Raw genomic sequence first — 22,591 nt, forward strand, 5'->3', positions numbered from 1 at the left:
CCCCCCCCCCTCTTGGTGTGGCTCTAAAACTGCAACACTGAATTCCTTAGTGTCAGGCATAGATAGATATTATTGGCCCCCCCGGAACCCCCTTAACTCTCAGAAGTTGGCTTGTGGTTACCAGTACTATCCCCCCAGGCATGGCCATAAATCCTGTCTCCCTACATTCCCAATGTGCTTAGGGTCAGTGGCAGAGCTACTGAGGGTGCGGAGGGTGCAATCTCACCCGGGCCCACACCCCCTCTGGCCCACTGGACGCTCGCACCGGTGTGAGTTTGCCAATAAAATATAAATTGTGTCTGGTTTTTGAATATAGTTTTTGAATTTTTTGCCTTTATCTTCTGTCTCTTTCCAGCTTTCGAATGGGGGGTCACTGACCCCGGCAGCCAGAAACTATTGCTCTGTGAGGCTACAATGTTATTATTATTGTTACTTTTTATTACTTACCGTTCTATGCAGGCCCTCTACTATTCATATTCCCATCTCTTGTTTAAACCACTGCCTGGTTACATGGTTAATAACCCTAGCAACCAGATAGCTGCCATAATACCAAATGGAGAGCTCCTGAACAAAAAGCTAAATAACTGGAAAAACTATGATATTCTGAGACAATTTGCAGTTGGTCTTCATTTTGTAATGTCTACAGCATATTAAAAATCAATTTAAAGGTGAACTACCCCTTTAACCATGCATCTGATCAGTAGCCATATGCATATAAACATGCCCTTGGGCATTTGTGCAAATGGAGGCCTTATTGCTTGTGAGTATTGGCACATTCAATATCTCGACAATTGGGCAGATCTCAATTGGGCGGGCATGATTTTCCCTTCAGATCGCGGACCGTATGGGCTCATTGATGCTGTTTTTGCACCAATGGCTCCTGTTCCCCTTGTTGTCATTCAGTGGGGCCAAATGATCAAATTAAGGCGGATGTACACGGGCAGATTTCAGCTGCCGATATGGGTCCTTAAGACCTACTTATCTGCCCGTGTATGGGGCCCTCCGACAGGCCTCCCCGACCAATCTTGACAAAACTTGTTAGGACAGGCCTAAATTTTAATTGGATCAAGGACCCTAGAGCCAAACGATTGCATTAGCACAATATCACCCACCCAAGGGTATATCAGGGCAAATATTTGCTCTTTTGGCAATCAAGCAAATCTTACTGTATATGGCCACCCTTAGCCCAATATTTCCCACCTTAGGTGGGCGTATTGGGATTAAAATCCGCCAGTTTGACAACCTCGCCAAATGAGCAAATCTTACTGTGTATGGCCACCCTTAGCCCAATATTTCCCACCTTAGGTGGGTATATTGGGATTAAAATCCGCCAGTTTGACAACCTCGCCAAATGAGCAAATCTTACTGTGTATGGCCACCCTTAGCCCAATATTTCCCACCTTAGGTGGGTATATTGGGATTAAAATCCGCCAGTTTGACAACCTCGCCAAATGAGCAAATCTTACTGTGTATGGCCACCCTTAGCCCAATATTTCCCACCTTAGGTGGGCGTATTGGGATTAAAATCTGCCAGTTTGACAACCTCGCCAAATGAGCAAATGTTATGGTATATGGCCACCTTTACAGTATGTATGTGGCCTCAGCGGGCCAGTAGCACCGCAGCCCCCTTCTTATTTTCAGATACACATTTGGCTGATGGATCAGTCATTGCATTTCTATCTAGATGCCCGTGTAGATAATATCAAACGTTAACTGGTTGGACAAGGTCCGGCCCATGTCTGGCTACGTTCCCTCTTTATATGGGGCAGTGAGGCCAGGAACCTGTACAGAGAGGCAGAACCCTAAATAGCCAAGTTAGGATGATACATAATGGGTGCAAATAAGTCAGCCGGCTTGCATGCGTATTTACAGATATTGCCCATGTTTCCTTGCTTGCACCCAATCAAACGGCCGAGACACTGTTTGTGCTCCTCTCTGCATAGTTTAGTTCCCATTTGGTTTGGGCAGACAGATCCCCAGCACCAATAGGGAAACCGCACTGCATGGGGAATGTATTTGGGAGTTGCGCAAGGTGGGGCGTGTGTAGCCAAAGTAATAAAGGCAGTTATGCAAGAACTCCACTGGAACGTCGGCTATTGTTTTAGGTACAGAGAGGAATTCTCACGCGTGAAAAGCTCCTTTGTATGGCCAGAATGTGCAAGCCGGTGAACTACGGTTATCACAACTCATTTCATTGTTAGCATGAAACGGATGGTAACAACATATTTCATAATGAGTAAATGAATACAAACAGAGCTGGCAACCCACACCGACCAATCTCCGACTCTCGGGTCAACGGAATAGCGACTTGTGCGTGGGAAAGATCATCTGGTGTTTAGGCAGTCATAAACGCCTAATGGAAGGGGGTACATAGCGCTCATAGAGTTACAGTGGGACCTTTATATGATATTCCATATGTCTATGGAGCCCTTAAACCCAGTGATCCCCAACCAGTGGCTCTGGGGCAACATGTTGCTCCCCAACCCCTTGGGTGTTGCTCTCAGTGCCCCCAAATCAGGGAGTTATTTTTGAATTCCTGACTTGGGGCAAGTTTTGGTTGAATAGAAACAAGATTTCCTACCAAATAAAGCCCCTGTAAGCTGATAGGGTGCATAGAGGCCCCTAATAGCCAATCACAGCCCTTATTTGGCTCCTCCATGAACTTTTATGGTGCTTGTGTTGCTCCCCAAGTCTTTTTACATTTGACTGTGGCTCACGAGTAAGAAAGGTTGGGGGGCCCTGACTTAAAAAAGATATCAAAATCCTGCAAAAATTCCAGCATGAACCAGGTGGGTCTTCTCCATTGCTCCCAGGGTTCCTTGGTCCAACTGCTTCTGAGGATACAGGGGGTATGTTGGTATTTGGGTGCAAATTATAGGCAGTGGGTGACTGGGTGAGCATGGTTAAATTAAGGTGTCTCCTGAAAAATGTAGGAGGAACACATCTAGCCTGCAGGCCTACAGTTGGACAACACTTGTTTGAAAGAACCTCACTCGCTTGGTTAGTTGGAATGGTGCATTGTGGGTGGGAAAAAAAACTTGGCATTTAGACCATCATAAACAGGTCTCTTATGGTGGCCATACACGTTGGTGAGAGCCATTGAACCAAAGATGCCATCAATGAGCCAATGTGGCCCCCGATCCTGTCAGGGATGCCCCTACACGGGCAGATAAAAAGACTTGATTCTGCAGCTGAAATCTCCCCATGTATGGCCACTTTTAGTCTGTCTACTCCTTGTGAGATAAGCCCTGCCTTCTGTTCAGTTAGGAGGTAATATACTGTATGTGCGCAAAGTGCACTGGGAAATTTTTTATTTTTTTTGCCACGCCTACTTTTTTGACCACTCATTTAAGGTTAATAGCAGAATGTTCTTTAGAACATGTACAGTAGGACCTGAGCCAATGGCACTGAATAGGCATTATGGTGTCACTGGTATTACTCAGACTGGGCTGAACGGGTCAGATCACTGGCTTTTAAATAAAGAAGGTTATATTATGTTTTGAAAAGAATGGTAAAAAAAAATATGGGGTGGGGTGTGTCTCTATGGAAAGTATTATTTAATAGTCAGTATAAAGGAAGAAGTTGCAGTGGGAAGGTGAGGGTGCAGCCATGTTTCACAGGCAGAGAGTGAGCGCTACAGACACATAGAAAAGGCAGCATGTTTGGGTCAAATAATAATAATCATATACATGCCCAGTTACACCTCCCAACAGAAAGAAACCTTTCCCACTTTTTCAGCTAGACCCACCCCCTTACACTGATACCGACCGGACTCCATACTTAAAGGACAATGATAGGTTAATATAAATTAAAAGTAAGTCTAAAGGCATTCTTTTTAAGTACTTACTGCATATCTAAATTCCCAGATCCCTGCTTGCTTCTCTGAGATATGGTGCTGGCAGCCTACAGCAGTGTGAAGCCTACAGTGACATCACTGAAATCTCTCTCCCCTTCCTGTAGGTGCCTGCGGCAGCCTTCCTGTTCTCTGAGCATGTGTGTAACTTGATCCTGTCTCCTGTTCTGAGCTACACATGCCCACCAGCCAATCAGAAGCGGATCTGGCAGGGGGGGGGAGGGAATGAAACACATGTGCAGTATAGGGAATGAAACACATGTGCAGTATGACGCAAGGAGGGAAAGGAAGGGAGAATACCTTTTTAGAGATGGCTGCCTGTTCTAGAAAATGTGAAGTAAGTGTGACTGAGTAAATATTTGATTAGGTGAGCCAAAAGTGTGGCGTTTTTACTAAACAATAGGAGGACTATACACGTTGAGATTTGCTCGCTTGGCGGATCTTCACCCGATATCCCCACATACGGGTGGGCGATATTGGGGAGCGTGTAGGTAAAAAAAAATAATTTGATTGTTTGGCCAAACAATCAAATTATATTGGTAGCAATGGGGCAGTCGGTTCGGGGACCGCATCAACCTGTCCGATCAAGATCTGGCCAATTTCAGGCCAGATATCGGTCGGGCAGGCCCCTCGTTTCTGCCCCTACACGGGCCAATTAGCTGCTGAATCTGTCTAAGGGACCCATATCGGCAGCTACTATCGGCCCGTGTATGGGGACCTTTACACTGTAGTAGTACAAAAGGCTGAGCTCAAACTAATTGGCTGTGACTGACGAAGGACATAGGCGCAAAGTTATTGTGAGCAGGGCTTTGGGGCCTGATGAATTACACCCGCTAGAGCCCAGTTTTATTTAGTCAGGCCGTTAGTTCTGATTTGCTCACACTCCCTCTTAGCTGGTATGGTACCAATGGGTTGGAGGAAAGCTGGTGTAATTCCAGTATTTATCCTGGCCTTACTGTCTCAGCCTGGCAATTAAAGGCCTTCTGTTATAAACTGGGGAGGTTATTTGAAGATTCATTAAGGTTTACAAGATGATGTGTTGGATAATGGCATTATAAGTAGTAATCATTGTGGTACTGTGAGGGATGGATCAGGCCAAACAGATGTACTTGCTGTTTATGAAGCTGTGAGTAGGATGTTGGATGTATTGCTTTGCCATGCTGTATTGTACATGGATGGGGCACTGGCCAAAGGATGGCAGTCAGAGAGTAGCTGCCAATGGTACATTCCAGGCTACAGTTGTATAAGGTTTGCTACAGGGTTCTGCATTGGCTCCACTCTCCAGGGCTGCAACTAGGGGAAGGCAGAAGAGGCACAACCTAGGGCACAACCATGAGGGGACGCCAGGCAGGTACCTCTCTTACCTACCCCTAGTCTGCGCTCCCTTGTTAGTCGGTCATGGGGGATGGGGGTTATTGCCCCCCAGCCTCGGGGAGGGAGGTTGCAGAGTCAAGATGGCCAACCGGGTTGCCTAGGACACCCCTGCCACTCTCATCTAGGCCTAGGGGACTAGGGCAATGTATCTGAGTTTGCTGATGATACACAAATACAATAGAAGCCATTGTGGATGTGTCAATGGTGACATGGGCAGGTAAGCAGCCAATGGGATTCAGTGTTTATAAATGAGCCCTGCCCAGTTGTGGCTGTGAGGGGGGTATGTAGCTAATGTAATTGCCTCTGATGTGTAAGAATGTGCATGTCCAACACCAATTGGGCACAATTGCAATGAGAATTTTTGTAGTTGGGATTGCGACACTTTCGGCACAGTAAATGCTACTTAACTGGATAAGCTGGGGACTCTTCAATAAAACTATTCACTATTTTTGTTTGGTCATTGTCAACATGTTGTATTTACAAAAGTATATGTTTTTTTGAATTCAGCACTTGGGCTGTTGTTTCCAGAGCCGGGCTGAGCACCCTTCCTGCGGTGCAGTTTTGCCCAGTGACTCACAGGCAGACAGTGAAGAGGTGACTAATGGTGACTCCCAGGGGACACGGAGAGGGGGGCAGAGAGCTCCTTTGGGGAGTCAGAGATATGAGCAGCGGCACTCTCACAACAAAGAAGGAATGCTCACAGGGCGAGACCCACAAACGCTGCCTTTCATAGTGAATCCGCCCAACTTAGACACCAAAAAGTATTGATCGGGTTGGAAGAGCCAGTCTTGTGGCGGGTGGTGCCCCAGGGAGGGGCTGAGGCCAAGTGACAAATCTATTTAACCCTTGCTGCAGCTGCCACCAATTGGAACAGATTAATGGGGGGCACTTTAGTGTAATATGGATGGCTCCTGTCCTGCCTGATCACATTTCAGTTTGCTAATTTTATAACTGGGCCAAGTAATATTGGTACCCATGCCAAAATATGGCCCAGTACCCTGCTGAAACACCCCACCACCCCGGCAAATCAGACACACCCATGCCTCTCTCTGATTGCTGCCCCTCGAATTTCACTCCCGCCGACCCCCTCGATTTTTCACAGTCGTGCCTCTGCTGCCTACCCCACCCAACTCTTTTATCTCCACTTCTCTCCAAACATTCATATCAAGGGGTAATTAACAGAGGCTAAGTTTGCAGCTTGCCTAGTAACCCATAGCAACCAATAAGCAGGCATCACTTACTATTCAGCTGTTTGATGACAAACCAATCAGATGATTGGTTGCTTTGGCTAGATGTGGGCAGACCTTAGACCTTTTATTACCATACACCAGTGATCCCCAACCAGTGTCTCAGGGCAACATGTTGCTCCCCAACCCCTTGGGTGTTGCTCTCAGTGCCCCCAAACCAGGGAGTTATTTTTGAATTTCTGACTTGGGGGCAAGTTTTGGTTGAATAAAAACAAGATTTCCTACCAAATAAAGCCCCTGTAAGCTGATAGGGTGCATAGAGGCCCCTAATAGCCAATCACAGCCCTTATTTGGCTTCTCCATTAATTTTTATGATGCTTGTGTTGCTCCCCAAGTCTTTTTACATTTGACTGTGGCTCCCGAGTAAGAAAGGTTGGGGGGCCTTGCCTTACCCCATAAATACAGAAATGAAAGGGCCACTGAAACAAAAAAAGAATGAAAATGTCCATTTTGTCTGTCAATAGAAACAAATATACATTTACTTTCTTTTTAAAGGGCTCTTTCCTAGGTCAGGAATATGTATTGTATTATCAAACTCTCCATAGAAGGGATATAAGGCTTATTGGGAGCTGTAGTCCTTGCTGGAACACTTGTGTGCAATGGCCAGGAAGGAAACACAGCCAGGCCCTTTGCTTTCATGTTTGTTTGTTTTTTATCCTTTGGTGTTACTTGTCCTTTAGGTCAGATGAATCCAACCATGATGGCTCTGGTGCACTGGAATGGATACATTACATTTGGGTCAGCGGTGAGCCTAGGTCTTACCCGGATTAACATGCGGCTCATTTATTCTGCGAGCATTAGCCATGGGCAAACGGATGGGGAGCGCAGGCAGATCACTTAGGCAGATCTGGGTGTAACCCTTAAGTGGGTGCTCTTCAGGCGTGACTGATGGTTTCAGCTTACTAAATCCACCTTGATCACATTCCTGCACTATTTTTGGAATGGCTGTTTTTATTCCATGATTAGAGCCTCTTTATACAGTGGAGCGCTCTAATAACTCTATAATTACACACCGTAACCAACCATCCCCTTGCCACCCCCACGTGGCTAATACAGATCAGTGGGTTTACAGCTTAAACTGGGACACTGAGGGGACATACCTGGAACTCAGGTATTTGCTGACTGGAGCCGCTAAGATTTTTGTTTAAAGGAATAGTAACACCCAAAAAATTAAAGTGTTTTAAAGTTCTAATATATTACGTACTGTTGCCCTGCACTGGTAAAGTTGTGTGTTTGTCACAGTAACACTACTATAGTTAATATAAATAAGATGCTGTGTAGCCCCAGCGGCATCCATTCAAACTGGAAAAAGGCACAGGTTACATAGCAGATAACAGATAAGATGTGTAGATTCCCATTGTATTCTACAGAGTGTATTTGTTAACTGCTATGTAACCTGTGCCTTTTCTCTTTTGTACGGCTGCCCCCGGGGCTACACAGCGGGGTATTTATATAAACTATAGTAGGGTTTCTGTAGCAAACACCCCAGCTGTACCAGTGCAGGAACGGCTGCCCCCGGGGCTACACAGCAGGGTATTTATATAAACTATAGTAGGGTTTCTGTAGCAAACACCCCAGCTGTACCAGTGCAGGAATGGCTGCCCCCGGGGCTACACAGCGGGGTATTTATATAAACTATAGTAGGGTTTCTGTAGCAACACCCCAGCTGTACCAGTGCAGGAACGGCTGCTCCGGGGCTACACAGCGGGGAATTTATATAAACTATAGTAGGGTTTCTGTAGCAAACACCCCAGCTGTACCAGTGCAGGAATGGCTGCCCGGGGCTACACAGCGGGGTATTTATATAAACTATAGTAGGGTTTCTGTAGCAAACACCCCAGCTGTACCAGTGCAGGAAGGGCTACACAGCGCAGGGTATTTATATAAACTATAGTAGGGTTTCTGTAGCAAACACCCAGCTGTACCAGTGCAGGAATGGCTGCCCCCGGGGCTACACAGCGGGGTATTTATATAAACTATAGTAGGGTTTCTGTAGCAAACACCCCAGCTGTACCAGTGCAGGAACGGCTGCCCCCGGGGCTACACAGCTAAACTATAGTAGGGTTTCTGTAGCAAACACCCCAGCTGTACCAGTGCAGGAATGGCTGCCCCCGGGGCTACACAGCGGGGTATTTATATAAACTATAGTAGGGTTTCTGTAGCAAACACCCCAGCTGTACCAGTGCAGGAATGGCTGCCCCGGGGCTACACAGCGGGGTATTTATATAAACTATAGTAGGGTTTCTGTAGCAAACACCCCAGCTGTACCGGTGCAGGAACGGCTGCCCCGGGGCTACACAGCAGGGTATTTATATAAACTATAGTAGGGTTTCTGTAGCAAACACCCCAGCTGTACCAGTGCAGGAATGGCTGCCCCCGGGGCTACACAGCGGGTATTTATATAAACTATAGTAGGGTTTCTGTAGCAAACACCCCAGCTGTACCAGTGCAGGAACGGCTGCTCCCGGGGCTACACAGCGGGTATTTTATATTAAACTATAGTAGGGTTTCTGTAGCAAACACCCCAGCTGTACCAGTGCAGGAACGGCTACCCCCGGGGCTACACAGCGGGGGTAATTTATATAAACTATAGTAGGGTTTCTGTAGCAAACACCCCAGCTGTACCAGTGCAGGAATGGCTGCCCCATTGGCTACACAGCGGGGTATTTATATAAACTATAGTAGGGTTTCTGTAGCAAACACCCCAGCTGTACCAGTGCAGGAACGGCTGCCCCCGGGGCTACACAGCGGGGTATTTATATAAACTATAGTAGGGTTTCTGTAGCAAACACCCCAGCTGTACCAGTGCAGGAATGGCTGCCCCATTGGCTACACAGCGGGGTATTTATATAAACTATAGTAGGGTTTCTGTAGCAAACACCCCAGCTGTACCAGTGCAGGAATGGCTGCCCCATTGGCTACACAGCGGGGTATTTATATAAACTATAGTAGGGTTTCTGTAGCAAACACCCCAGCTGTACCAGTGCAGGAATGGCTGCCCCATTGGCCTACACAGCGGGGTATTTATATAAACTATAGTAGGGTTTCTGTAGCAAACACCCCAGCTGTACCAGTGCAGGAATGGCTGCCCCATTGGGCTACACAGCGGGGGTTTTATATAAACTATAGTAGGGTTTCTGTAGCAAACACCCCAGCTGTACCAGTGCAGGAACGGCTGCCCCCGGGCTACACAGCGGGGTATTTATATAACTATAGTAGGGTTTCTGTAGCAAACACCCCAGCTGTACCAGTGCAGGAATGGCTGCCCCCGGGCTACACAGCGGGGTATTTATATAAACTATAGTAGGGTTTCTGTAGCAAACACCCCAGCTGTACCAGTGCAGGAATGGCTGCCCCCGGGGCTACACAGCGGGGTATTTATATAAACTATAGTAGGGTTTCTGTAGCAAACACCCCAGCTGTACCAGTGCAGGAATGGCTGCCCCCGGGGCTACACAGCGGGGTATTTATATAAACTATAGTAGGGTTTCTGTAGCAAACACCCCAGTTGATACCACTATCACCTGTCGGCAGGTTTGTGTGCATTTTGGCACATATGGGAACATTTGCTCATTTGTCACAGACATTAAAAAAGACAGTTTTTTTTTTATTCACATGGAAGCAGTTTATTGACCCCCATTTTGAAGCAAATCAAAAATCCCCACAAAACTTAATCCACAGCATAGTGACCAGCGACACTAAGTAACAGAACACTAATTATAAGGTGCCTTTAAATTGATACTGACACAAGCTGGTGCGGTCGGCATCTCCTCTGCTGGGTGGCGCTATCCCTGCGACTGGCACAAAGAGAACAGCCTCGATCTCTTGTGTCAATGGATATTGAAATTGTGCAACAGGCAGAGCCATTTCAGATAAGTTCCCAAGGGTCAGTGGGGGTCAATAATGGGTGGGCAAGTTGAAAATAAAAATCTCCCTGTGCCAAAGTAAAGTTGGACATAAAATGCAAGATATAAATAAAGTTGCCAAATAAGACTATCTGTAACCAAACTAGCCACCACAAGGGGGTTGGGCTAAATCAGACTGGGAGGGCCTATAATATAATCCACAGTCTGTTCTCCTGTCCCGGGGTGCTGCTGCCGAGAAACACGCCTGAAGTTACCAGGGCAAAAAGCCCCTCCTAAGCTTGGCCCCTGGGCAGCCACTGCTCCTGTCAAGTTAACAAGTTAATTTTCACTTTTACCTTTAGAACTTTAGAGCTTTAGAACTTTTTTTAAAACCGTAATAGCTACGTGTGTCAGTACCACTTTAATGCCAACCTCCATCTTGAGGGAATTAAATAAAATGCAGCATTACTGGCAGTGCCAGGTGCGCGTGTATTTGCGGCAGAGTTCAATAAATCCAGGGATCTCTCTGCCACTGTAACCGATAATGTTATAAATAAAATGGAATTTATAAGTGAAGCTCTGGACCAGCATTCTGCTGTGGATCCAAGTAGTAGAAACAAATGATGTTCTCCTATTGGCGGCCTTTCCTTTCCATTAACTGCGGAATCCGAAAAAACCCTTAAAGTATCCGGTCAGGCCGCTCTTGGCTTTCTGCTCCAGCTTGTCTTCCAGGGAGGGAAAAGTCACGTGATTCAGAGCCAGGTCGAAGAAAAGAGGCTTGCATGGAATCGGATGGAAGTTGGGCGGGAACTGGACCAGGCTGGCGTGCTTGCCCACTACGGATGGGTCGAGGGAGAAGACATCCAAGCGATCTGACAGAGGCTGCGATGGAGCAGAAAATGCAAAGGATTCAGATACATTTTTGAGCATAAAACCATCAGAAAAAGACTGATAGGTTCAGGTTGGCACACAGCCTATGGGCAAGGCAGGTTATTACCCACAATGCAGGAGATGTGTGGATCACGGACAAGCGGCAGGCCTGGCTTTATTTACTTTAATTTTTACTTTATATTAGTTGCTTCCTTTTGACATCGCCACAAGTTACCCCCTCCTGTAATAACACCTTAAGTCTCACCCCCTATGGTCAAGGTTTCCACCTATAGCGCACCTCAATATAATGTCACCTGAAGTGGAGTGTTAGCTTTGGGGCGGGTTGGGCCTAGGGACTAGTCATAAGGGAGCAGGGAATTCCAGACCCGAACATCACAACTGCCTGATTTAGGATTAGGGATGCACCAAATTCAAACTAAACTCCATCTGGTCTACTCCAGTAATACGGGAACAGTGCCCAGTTCTATGGAAGGTGCAACAAACAAAAGTTAAGCCATTACAATCACGGGGGGGTGCCTAATATTCTCCTTTAATGAGAATATCAAATGATCATAGGTGTTTACAAATTGCAATTTGGGTGCGTCTGGTAATGGGTGTTTGGAGTAAAAAGCAGCAGGTTAAGTGCTTGGAATCTCCCTATCATCTTTCCTGGATGGTACCCTGCAGTATCTGCTTTTATTAGCAGATTATCGAGTAACAGTGAGCCAGTACATAGCAATTATAACTCCACTATCTGACGACCATACCTTGTTGTTCTTTACTTGAGATGGGGAGACCTCCTCTGGCTTATCACTGGAATCTGCAGAGAGAATGTAGCAAAACCAGAAGGTGACATTTTCAAAAAGTGCTTTTAAAGGCTGCACCATAAAGTAAACACATACAGAGATGAACATGGAAGAAGTATAATTAAAGAAATTGTAATGAAGATCTAGATAAGCTCTGCCCATTCTTTCTCCATATGATTGGCCAATTACACAAAATAAAACACATCTGTCGGCTGCAATGGATTACAGCGATGACAAAATGCAAAAATTATAGAACCAATGGGCAAGCTTCCAGCCCTGAGCTTGGAGGCAACAGAATAGACTGATATTGGCCTTAATGGGTTGGTTCACCTATACGTAAACGTTTAGTATATTATAGAATGTCAGTTAGTCTGTTTTTGAACAGTTTTTGAATTTTGCATTCTAACTCTTTGCAGCTTTCAAATGGGGGTCACTGACCCCGGCAACTAAAAATCTATTGCTCTGTGAGGCTACAGTTTTATTGTTACTTCATATTACATATTATTCAGCTCCTCTCCTATAAATTTATCAGTCTCTCATTCTAAATGCAGTTTGGCAACGGAAGTCAGGTTGGGACAAGACACACAATGCATGTTCCCCACTTACCCAGGATGGCGGCTGCGTGCAGGGAGTACTTCTCAGCATTAACTTGCAATATCAGCTCTTTGACATCTGGCAATTCCTATATTATAACATGGAGATGAAGAGGCAATAAGTCTTCCCTGAAATAATAACGAGGCTCATATTCACATAGGAGAGAAGGTATAAAGGGGAGTGAGGGGGGATGAAAAGTCTGTAGCTAAAGGCAGAGCATCCTAAGTGAAAGAATTTACAGGGACAGCCAAGCATCTCAGTCATTCGTTCAGCAAACAAGATGTGGATAGACACTGCTCAATAATGTGTTACTCTGGGATTAAGATGGTTAAACTGCAGAGCTGCAACACAAGGTCACCTTTAGTGTGTTCTTGGCCGCACCAGTCTGAGCCTGCACTTCTTTAGCATATTTCAGCACTCGGTCATACAGAACCAGCGCCTCGCTCCACTTCTTTACCAGCACATAGGACTGAGCAATGAAGAAGCACCTGAAAAAAAAAAATCAATATGCCGGTGAGCATTGACAGCTACTTCTCCATGAAACCAGAGCACCCTACTTCCCCCCTCCATCCTTACCTGTAGGCTTTGTACACAAGGGTCTTCAAGGTGATCTCTCTTTGGAAATTACGATCATCCTCCAAGCCAGGAAGCGGATTCAGTTCTGCTAAATTCTTTTAATTGAACAAACATGAGTTTGGACTCAGAACAATTAACTGAGAAATACCAGCCCTTAGAGGGGTTGTCTATGAGAGACTCACCTGAAGGATAATATCATAGAGTCGGATCAGATCCTGAGGGCGCGGGCCTCTCTTGCCATCCTCCTCGGCCTGCGGCTGTTGGAGTAGGGCTTTCTGCAAACCGCTGGCCATGCTCTCATTACGGCGGATGGCTGTGGAGAGCTTGATGTAAGACAGGTAGCTGAAATGAAGAGAATGGAGGGGATGAGGAATTTTGATCCCAAAGCTGTATTATAGTTTGTTATTAGAAGTGAAGAACAGAATTAAGAACCTCCCCAAAAAATTGTTCTGATTACTGACCAGACTTCTATTTGAAGTCGGATTTATTTAGTCTGTGGCCATTGTCAGTTCTGACTCTACACATTACTGCACTAAAGTTTTCTTGGCCAGATTTCAGGCCAGATGTTGGTTGGGGAGGCACATTGGTGGCCGAATCAGTCTAAATGCCCGATATTGGCAGCTGAAGTCAGTCTGTGTATGGCCACCTTTAAGCTAATATGCCACGGAGTGCGTTAGTCGCCCGCGATAAATCTCTGCTATCGTGGGTGACTAACTGCTCCGAAATGCCTTTCCACCGGCACAACTAGGAATCGTCGGTGGAAAGGCCTTTGCATCCTTTGGTTTCCTCCTGCAGGCAACTTTGCACAACATTGGAAACCGAAGCAATGCGAAGGCCTTTCCACCAACGATTCCTATTTGTGCCGGGGGGAAAGGCATTTCGGAGCAGTTAGTCACTCGCAATAGCAGATACTTATTGCAGGTGACTAACACACTCTGTGGGACATTAGCCTTAAGGTGGGAAGATACTCCCCTTCTAAAAAGTATCCTGTAATTGGTACTTACCTGTGCAAATACTGTAAGTTGGAAACTTTGCCAAATTCTGTGTCAGCATCTCTCTGTCTCTGAAAACCAAAAAACCGATGCAAATAAATTGCCTGCAGTTTTTGAATGAATCAATGGTATATGGGACATTCATACAACATTACAATAGTAAGTTAGGATGAAAAATAAAACAGAAATCCATCAAGCGTAGCCTTTGATTCAGACACTTATTTTTAAGTCTTTCGTGTAGTGAGGCGATGGGGCCAAATTAAGTGATAATAAACAGTACGGATAGATCTATCCTTCCACAAAACGTCCAAACCGCAACAAATACAGTAGGAAAGGGTCTGCAACTAGTGCCTCGACAGCAGGTGCTCCTCTGTGAGTTGCAGGGTCTTTCAGTTTGAGGAGACAACAGTGACAGATATCTGTGTATGGAGGGCGCTAGATGCCACATCAAGGTCAATTTCAAAAGGTGCAGTTGGGAATGAGTAGGGTATAAGGGTATTTTAATACCTGTTCTGTTTTCAGCTCCTCCCTCACACACTGTATGGCGTCCCTGCACTCGCTCAGCACAGTCTCAAACAGTCGCTCCTTAGTCTCCTCATCTTCAGCCTGAAAAGAAAAGAACCAGTCGTCGTTTAATTCCAGCAGAGACCATGGCTGGGCTAGTGGTTTCAAACTGCCCACTATCATAAGCATTCTTTTCAACTTTCCAATTTGTGAGGTATCCTCCATCCCTTGCTCAGAGAGCTCAGGCAGGACTAATAAGCAGTGACATGTTGCTACAATTGCAATTGGAACCATACAGTACTAATAACAGTGACATGGTTAATTGGTCAATCACCTTCCTTGGTCTGAAGTGTCCTAATGACAATAGCATGTAAGTCAGTCATTTGGTTATGGGTTAGAATGTGCTAGGCTCCGTGTAAAGAGGTTTCTCTGTAAGGTCACTCTATAACCTGAGCAGTGGAGACAGCATCACCAAACTTGTTTTTCAAGTATGCCTGGGATTCTGTTGTTTGGAATAATAGCAGTGGGATAATAGCCTCTGGCTGTGGGATAGCAGGTATAGTAGGGAGAGATGGTGCCTATAGTAGCAGTGGGGGGATAATAGCCTCTGGGAAGGGACTGGGGCTGTGGGATAGCAGGTATAGTAGGGAGAGATGGTGCCTATAGTAGCAGTGGGGGGATAATAGCCTCTGGGAAGGGACTGGGGCTGTGGGATAGCAGGTATAGGAATGGTGTCAGTACCAAACTAAATAAACAGAATAAGGCAATAATAATGATTTGAGAGACACATGATATTACTAATAAAAATCTCTCTTTATGGCTGTACCACACATTCCTGATTTAAAGCTTCAGTAACAATCACCATTGAGTCTAAAAAGCCCTGTGCCAGCAAGCACCACTCCCAGACGTTGGCACATCTATGCTACCTCTGCCCCAATCTGACTCACTCCTTAAACAAGCTGACAAAGGACAGAGAACTGGCAGGTGTGCAAGAGGCTAAGGGAAGTTCAATCATTTCACCTGACAGCCTTGTTAAAATGGGCAGTGATTAGTGGGATATTTTAGGAAATTGCTATTACACGAGGCTTGAAGTTCCGGATCACAGCCTCAAAGTGTCTGTACTGAAAGCACTGATAGCAAAGGAACCTTATTGCTTCTAAACTGCACTGTGCTAAGTAATATACTGTCAGCATTATACATGAACACCATTTGTCCTCGGTAGATATTCTGTGTTTATCGAGAGGGACAACTGTACATAAACGCTGGGGAAAAACAGGTTATAGCTGGGGGGTATTTAGGTCCGGTGCTGCCCTACACAGATCCTGCGACCCACTCTCTGGATTTCCTATTAAAATCTGTGGTGGAGGCATATATATATATTTTTTTTAATAAATAAAAAACAATTGGGCACCCGAGGGACCTCCCAATATAAATATAAATTATATATATATATATGTGTGTGTGTGTGTGTCCAGTGTATAAACCCACTGATTGTACTGAGCTGCGGAATATGTTGGTGCTTTATAAATACATGTTAATAATAATAAAATTAAGTCAGCACTAAAACTCTCCTTAGTGGGTATATGGTCAGACTGTATACCTGTTCTAATAACAAAAACTATGAGAAGCCTATCAGATACCTGTGCAATAGCAGCTTCATTATCTGCCAGCCCCAGTAGGAAGATTCGCACTTTGTCGATTTTAACAGGCACCGCGCGCCCTCGCCACTCCACCTCGCTCATTGTAGCCGCCTGTTTGGCTCTTGTCTGGGTTATTAGAGCCTGTTAGAGAAATAAATACAGTAAGTCTTTTATTGCATCACCTACCTGGGCCACTGTAGAGAATCTACATTTCTTTAAATTCTTTAATAGGTCACTTAACATAATATAAACTATCTGTTGGTTAAGTATTCTGGGGGTATAATCCTAGGCAAGATCAGGGCTTACATTGTCCTGTTCAGTTGTAGTCAGCCATGAGTTTTAGATGAAGAGACTGTACACTGACTGCAAACTCCTAGTGGGGACATGACTATTTGGGCATCAGTATGAAACCACCAGGAAGAATATGGAACGTATATACAGCAATGCACATAACTACACCTGCAACTCAAGTACATAGTCTTGTCTTGTGCAAAAATACCGACAATATAAGGTAGGTCGGCACAACTCCATGTAAATATATTAAGAGTTTTACCTCCAGCTTCTCAGCCAACAGCCCCTCAGTTCCACCAGTGCGAAGTCGCATTTGCATTAACTCATCCATAGCAGTTTTATCCCCTGGCAAAGAGGAAAAGACAAGTGAACATTTGGCAAGACCCATGCCCACTAATATTCCATCGAGAGCAATGTATGGATTGTTAAAGGGACAGTAGCCCCTTGTGAAAGATAAGTGTGAAAACTGAAGCTTCTGCACGTTGGGTCCTTTAATTAGTTAATTAGAATCCCTGTGCATAGATACCACCCCCCCCATGTATAATGGGATCCTGCTAACAAAACAAGGTAAAAGGAGGGTCTGACAAACATGGCCTACAGCCTCACCGATGTTATAGGCGCAGTAACGAATATTGGGGGAGATTTCATCCACTCTCTGGTTGTACAACACGGCCTGTTCCTCAGTAAAAGCGCTCGCGAGCTTCTCGTAAATGGTCCTGCGCAGGGAAGAGAAAGCCAATGAGATGAGGCAGAGGAGCAGCCAATGAGGGAACAGATAGTTAACACACAGGCTGAAACGTACTTGCACTTATTGAAAGCTTTCATGGCATCTTCCCAATGCTGCTGCTCAAAGTGCAACATCCCACTGAGATAAGCCGTATAGGCCTGGGGGGAAAAGTAGAAACAAAACAAATTACTCCAATTCTCAAAACACCTTTGATCCCAGCACATCTATCAACTTCCATCCGATTTCTCTGCATCTTTTCACTTGACCCACCATCTTACCCACTGCTCCATAATGATACCCTGCATTCCATAATACTCAAAAGTACCTGCCCCTCACCAAACTAACCCAGGGCCTTCTAGCAATATCTACAGGTTCCATACTGTTCCTTCTACAGCTCCCTGCAGCATGCAGCACAGTTGATCACCCACTCCCCCTAGATATCTTGTATTTATTGGCATGTATAGCACTGCTCTTCTGGGGTTTCAGTCTAACCTTCCTGCTTATTCATTTACAGTTCCTTTTTCCATTTCCACCTCCTAATGTTGCTATTGCTCAAGGATCTTAGGCCTCCTTCTCTCCTCACTCTACACTATGGGGGAGATACATCAACAGTTGAGTTTGCGCTAAAAAAAACCCTCAAATTCAAAAACTTGAATGTCTGGTATTAAATGCAAAAAAAAAAAAAAAAAACTTGAATGTAAAAATTCCCCATCTAAAAGCTTTCTACAGAAGTCAGTAGGAGCTGTCCTAGGCAACGTCAAGCTGAGTTTTCTATTCTAACGAGTTTTCCATAATAATAAATAAGTGAGTGTTGCAAGTGTTCAATTTAGAAGAACAAAGTCGAATTCACAAACTTGAAAACTGATAAGCCCTTATGTTTCCAGGAACACTGTTTCAGTCATTTGGATTCTAATACCATCCTTATATAGATGCCTCTCAGACCTACCTCTCTTATTCAGTTTGTCCCACAGCCACATCATTGCCTTTTCCTTATCTCCTTTGTTATGACTTGATTATCTCCTGCCTCCTCTACTGCAACTTACTTCCTACAGGCACTCTAATGTACCATGTTTTATAATTACATACATGTACTTACCGGACAGTTCCATATTAGCCGTTCCCTGACCCATGTAAATCCTTTCACTGTCTCTCAAATTAAATTCTAACAATTAACACTGCCATTCAAGGCCCTTTACAATAAACCCCTGACTATCTCTGCTCTGATCTAAAAACACATACCCCCGTATGTAATAAAAGCCACTAAGTTTGCCATGGAGCAGTAACCCTTAGCAACCAATGTTTGCTTAAACAGGTGACTAGGAAATTCTACCCTCTGATTGGTTGCTATGGGTTACTGCTCCTGCGCAAATGTAGTGCATTGTATTAGATAAACCTCATATACTCCAAATAGACTGATATTGACCTTCATCTCTCTTCGCACCTTATTTCATTTCCAACTTGGCCTTTCCTTGAGCTGCTGCTTGCCTTTGGAATGTTATCACAGCCTATCAGACTCTCTTGTTTCCCTCAAAATCTTGATAGTGGATATCATCACTTGACATTCATGCCTCACCTGAGCTTCTAACTTGGTCTTTGCATCCACGCGGTCACTTTCACACAGGCGTTCCAGCTCCTCTCCGTGTTTGACAGCTTTGCGCAGGCGGGAGAACAAGTGGAAGCGTTTGCGAGGTTCGGTGTTAGCCTCATTTTTCAGCTGCATGGCGTAACTCCAGGCTCTTTCAGCATCCATTAAAATGATAAGCAGGTAACTGAAACACAGAGCAACTTACATCGCTTTAGATTTGCAGTAGAATTATGGATTCTGTCCACAGAACCTTCTCAATATACTTTTTCCTTCTATATAATTTATTCTTCACAGGCTCGTTAAAAAAACACATTTAATGGGCATACTAGATTTTAAAAAAATGTTTTTTTTTTCTGGTATTAATTGGTATAACCCTACTGTAGTTGATCACAGTCCCACTCCTGGCAAGCTCTAGATGCCAGCTAGGCATATGGAATTTACCAGGCTATGCCATTCAGCATAGGGAAACAATAAAACCCACAATTGTGTGTTTCTAATACAAAACGAACCGGTTATCTGTCAGCATCTCCGCCGTCACTTTCTTCCCTGTGAATTTATGTCTGTTTCCCATTTTAAAGTTAAGGGTTTTCCGAAGGCGCCTGAGCCGGCGAGAGCAGTATCCTCTGCAAGAAAAAAGTTACTTTGTTATTACCGTTTGGAAATTAGCACTTTGTACAAATAACCACTCCTAGTAGCGTAGTATAGTAAACTTTATGCAGAATTTGATAATACCTGTTCTACATGGCTATTGTTTTCTCCAACAACCTTGCTGATACGGAGCACTTATTATAGTTACATAATACAGTAAGAGAACTATTAGACATCTTCCACTGGATGACTTTGTATTTACCCCTTGCCAAGCTTACTAGCTAACTGGTAAAGACCAAAAAATGGCCTTAAACTGCCCCATACTCTGTATGTAAGTTACAGCCACATAAAACACTGCAAGGACATTCATTCTGCTATGGTTTTTAAAAGCCTTCAGGGTGTGCACTCTTAGCTCATAATATGGTTACAGATATATAGAAACATTGGGGTAACAGTCACCCTGCTATAGTTCCAGGGGTACCCAGGGTACAAATAAGCACTCACCCCAAATCCCACCTAACTGGCCTTCAGGCTGGGCCCCCTTAGCCCATAACAAGGTTACAGATATATAGAAACATTGGGGTAACAGTCACCCCGCTATAGTTCCAGGGGTACCCAGGGCACAAATAAGCACTCACCCCAAATCCCCCCCTAACTGGCCTTCAGGCTGGGCCCCCTTAGCCCATAACAAGGTTACAGATATATAGAAACATTGGGGTAACAGTCACCCTGCTATAGTTCCATATAAGCACTCAGACAGGGTCCCCTTTGCCTTTATATTGAGGTTTTACCATAGGGACTTGATTGCTGCCTGACTTTTTATATAAAGATCCCTTTGGAGGCCAATGCAGGGTGCTAACTGGCAGCTGTTGCCCAAGTACTTCCCAGTCCCTGACTCAACAAAGCATTTGGCACTTTCAGCTTACAGTTTAAGTTCCATAAAAAAAAAATAAAAAGGTAAGAAGTAGAAGAACATGTACTCACCGATATCTCTGGAAGTCTCCGTGGCGCATTCCATGCTGCTGCTGAGATTCCTTGATGATCTGCAAGACTGTAGCACAAATTAAGGAAGAGGAAGCACAAGGTATGGAATAAAGAGGAAGGGGACCCATGAGACTGCACAGCCCACGGGCACATGTGAGCCTCCTAGGATTTTCTTCCCCTGCTGAAGAGCACCACTTTGTTATCACCATTTTAATATATCCCAACATGTGGTATGGGAAATAACCAGCCTGCTCCAGATAAAAAGTTATGCAGCAGAAGACAAAACATTGCTCTTGTGAAAGCACCCCCCCCCCTTTCTTTCGCACCAGTATGTTGGGGGGGGGGGGGCATGTCATTATCCCACATTACTCATCCATTCATACTGGCCAACATCCAATACCACTCTCTGCAGCATGCCAGGATCAGGGCCGGAACTAGGGGTAGGCAGAAGAGGCAGCTGCCTAGGGCGCAATGACTAATGGGCGCCAGGCAGAAGCCTCTCTTGCCTACCCCTAGTCTGTGAGCTCCATTTTCATTGCCCCCGCCGCTTGTGATTACTCAGCGGGGGCAATGAACCATTGCTTCGCAGTGCTAACGCAAACCCCCCCCCGGTTTTGGGCGCGCATGCGCAGTTCGCACGCAGGGGGTGCGGGGTTTGCGTTAGCACAGGTGCAGGGGCGAGGTGGCCGACCAGGTTGCCTAGGGCGCCCAGTCGGCTCGGCCCGCCCCTGGCCAGGATCCAGGTCTGGACTGGGCTTGAAATGCCAGGGCCTATTCTGAAGCACACAGAGACCCAAACAACCCCCCCATCAGCCCAATAAACAGTGAGTGTCTGTGGCAGCCCCACAGACACAGCTGTTCCTCTGGCATTTGCCTGAACCCACAGATTGCCAGTCTGGGCCTGGGTCCTGGCATTCCCAGTACCCAGAGGCACAAACAGCCCCCCAGCCCAATAAATACTGACTGTCTGTGGCACCTTACAGCAGCCCCTCTGGCATTTGCCTGAACCCACAGATTGCCAGTCTGGGCCTGGGTCCTGGCATTCCAAGTACACAGAGGCCCAAACAGCCCCCCCAGCCCAATAAATAGTGACTGTCTGTGGCACCTTACAGCAGCCCCTCTGGCATTTGCCTGAACCCACAGATTGCCAGTCTGGGCCTGGGTCCTGGCATTCCAAGTACCCAGAGGCCCAAACAGCCCCCCCAGCCCAATAAATAGTGACTATGGCATCTTACAGCAGCCCCTCTGGCATTTGCCTGAACCCACAGATTGCCAGTCTGGGCCTGGGTCCCATGGTGCCCCCACAGATCCATATCCCTACACGCAGCCCCAGCACATGAGTAAAAGTAACTATGAGTAACTCCCATTCCCCAGAGATCATTCCCCAGGGGTCCCGGTGCTGCGCTCGGTGCCTCTCCGTTCCCATGAATGACACGTCAGCTCTCCCCCATAGCAGCCCCGACCCTGCCCGGGCAGCCGCAGCCCCCTTCCCCCCTGCGCAGGATACTCTCCAGCCCCAGACTGTCCCCCAGCGCTCCCTGCTTCCCCCCGGAGCCCGGCTTCTCGTTCTCCTTATTCTCTTCCATTCCGGCTCCCGGCTGTCGCTCCGCGGCCATTTTTCCGCCGCAAGGTGTTCTGGGACACCACAGAGACAACTCGGAAGTGACTGTGAGGAAGAAGCTGTTGCATGCCGGGATACAGAAGCAAGGCATGCCGGGAACTCGGAGGAGTCGGGGGGGGGGGCAAGTGGCGGGAAACACGTCTAGAACTTAGATATTCTAGGGATTTCTGCATGGAAATGCGATTTGATGTTATGAGTAGCTGGGAAAGAGAAAGCTTGAGGCAATACAGGCTATTGGGTGACCAATACCGGGCTTAGAATAGAAGTTTAATGTTGGTATGGAACCCTATAATCCATACAGGGTGCAGTACGAATATTCCACCAGTAGGGGCGCACTTGCACTGGCCTCATTCAGCTGAGGTAATATTATATAGAAATATTATAGGAAATGTAATAATTGTCCCTCTCTCTGTGCCCAGAGGGACCCTTCACTGGCTCCTTCCATCCCTTACAGTTAGCTGGGGGGCAGTCAGGAGAATGTGGGCACGGCTCCG

The 22,591-nt window shown here is 45.9% G+C and overlaps 1 protein-coding gene across 1 annotated transcript; it reads right to left on the bottom strand.

Moving 5' to 3' along the window:
- Positions 1-10,073: 10,073 nt before the first annotated feature.
- On the bottom strand, positions 10,074-22,204 carry srp68 (signal recognition particle 68kDa). The gene is made up of 16 exons (XM_002939978.3): positions 21,984-22,204; positions 20,477-20,543; positions 19,414-19,527; positions 18,893-19,088; positions 17,395-17,477; positions 17,199-17,308; positions 16,855-16,937; positions 16,302-16,442; positions 14,665-14,763; positions 14,170-14,228; positions 13,348-13,507; positions 13,166-13,260; positions 12,948-13,077; positions 12,602-12,677; positions 11,957-12,009; positions 10,074-11,201 (listed from the first exon to the last, which is right to left on the bottom strand). The coding sequence occupies exons 1-16, from the start codon at positions 22,186-22,188 to the stop codon at positions 10,974-10,976; spliced, it is 1,899 nt and encodes a 632-aa protein (XP_002940024.3). The 5' UTR covers positions 22,189-22,204; the 3' UTR covers positions 10,074-10,973.
- Positions 22,205-22,591: the final 387 nt, after the last annotated feature.

The sequence above is a fragment of the Xenopus tropicalis genome, chromosome 10, assembly GCF_000004195.4.
Source record: "Xenopus tropicalis strain Nigerian chromosome 10, UCB_Xtro_10.0, whole genome shotgun sequence".
NCBI lineage: Eukaryota > Metazoa > Chordata > Amphibia > Anura > Pipidae > Xenopus > Xenopus tropicalis.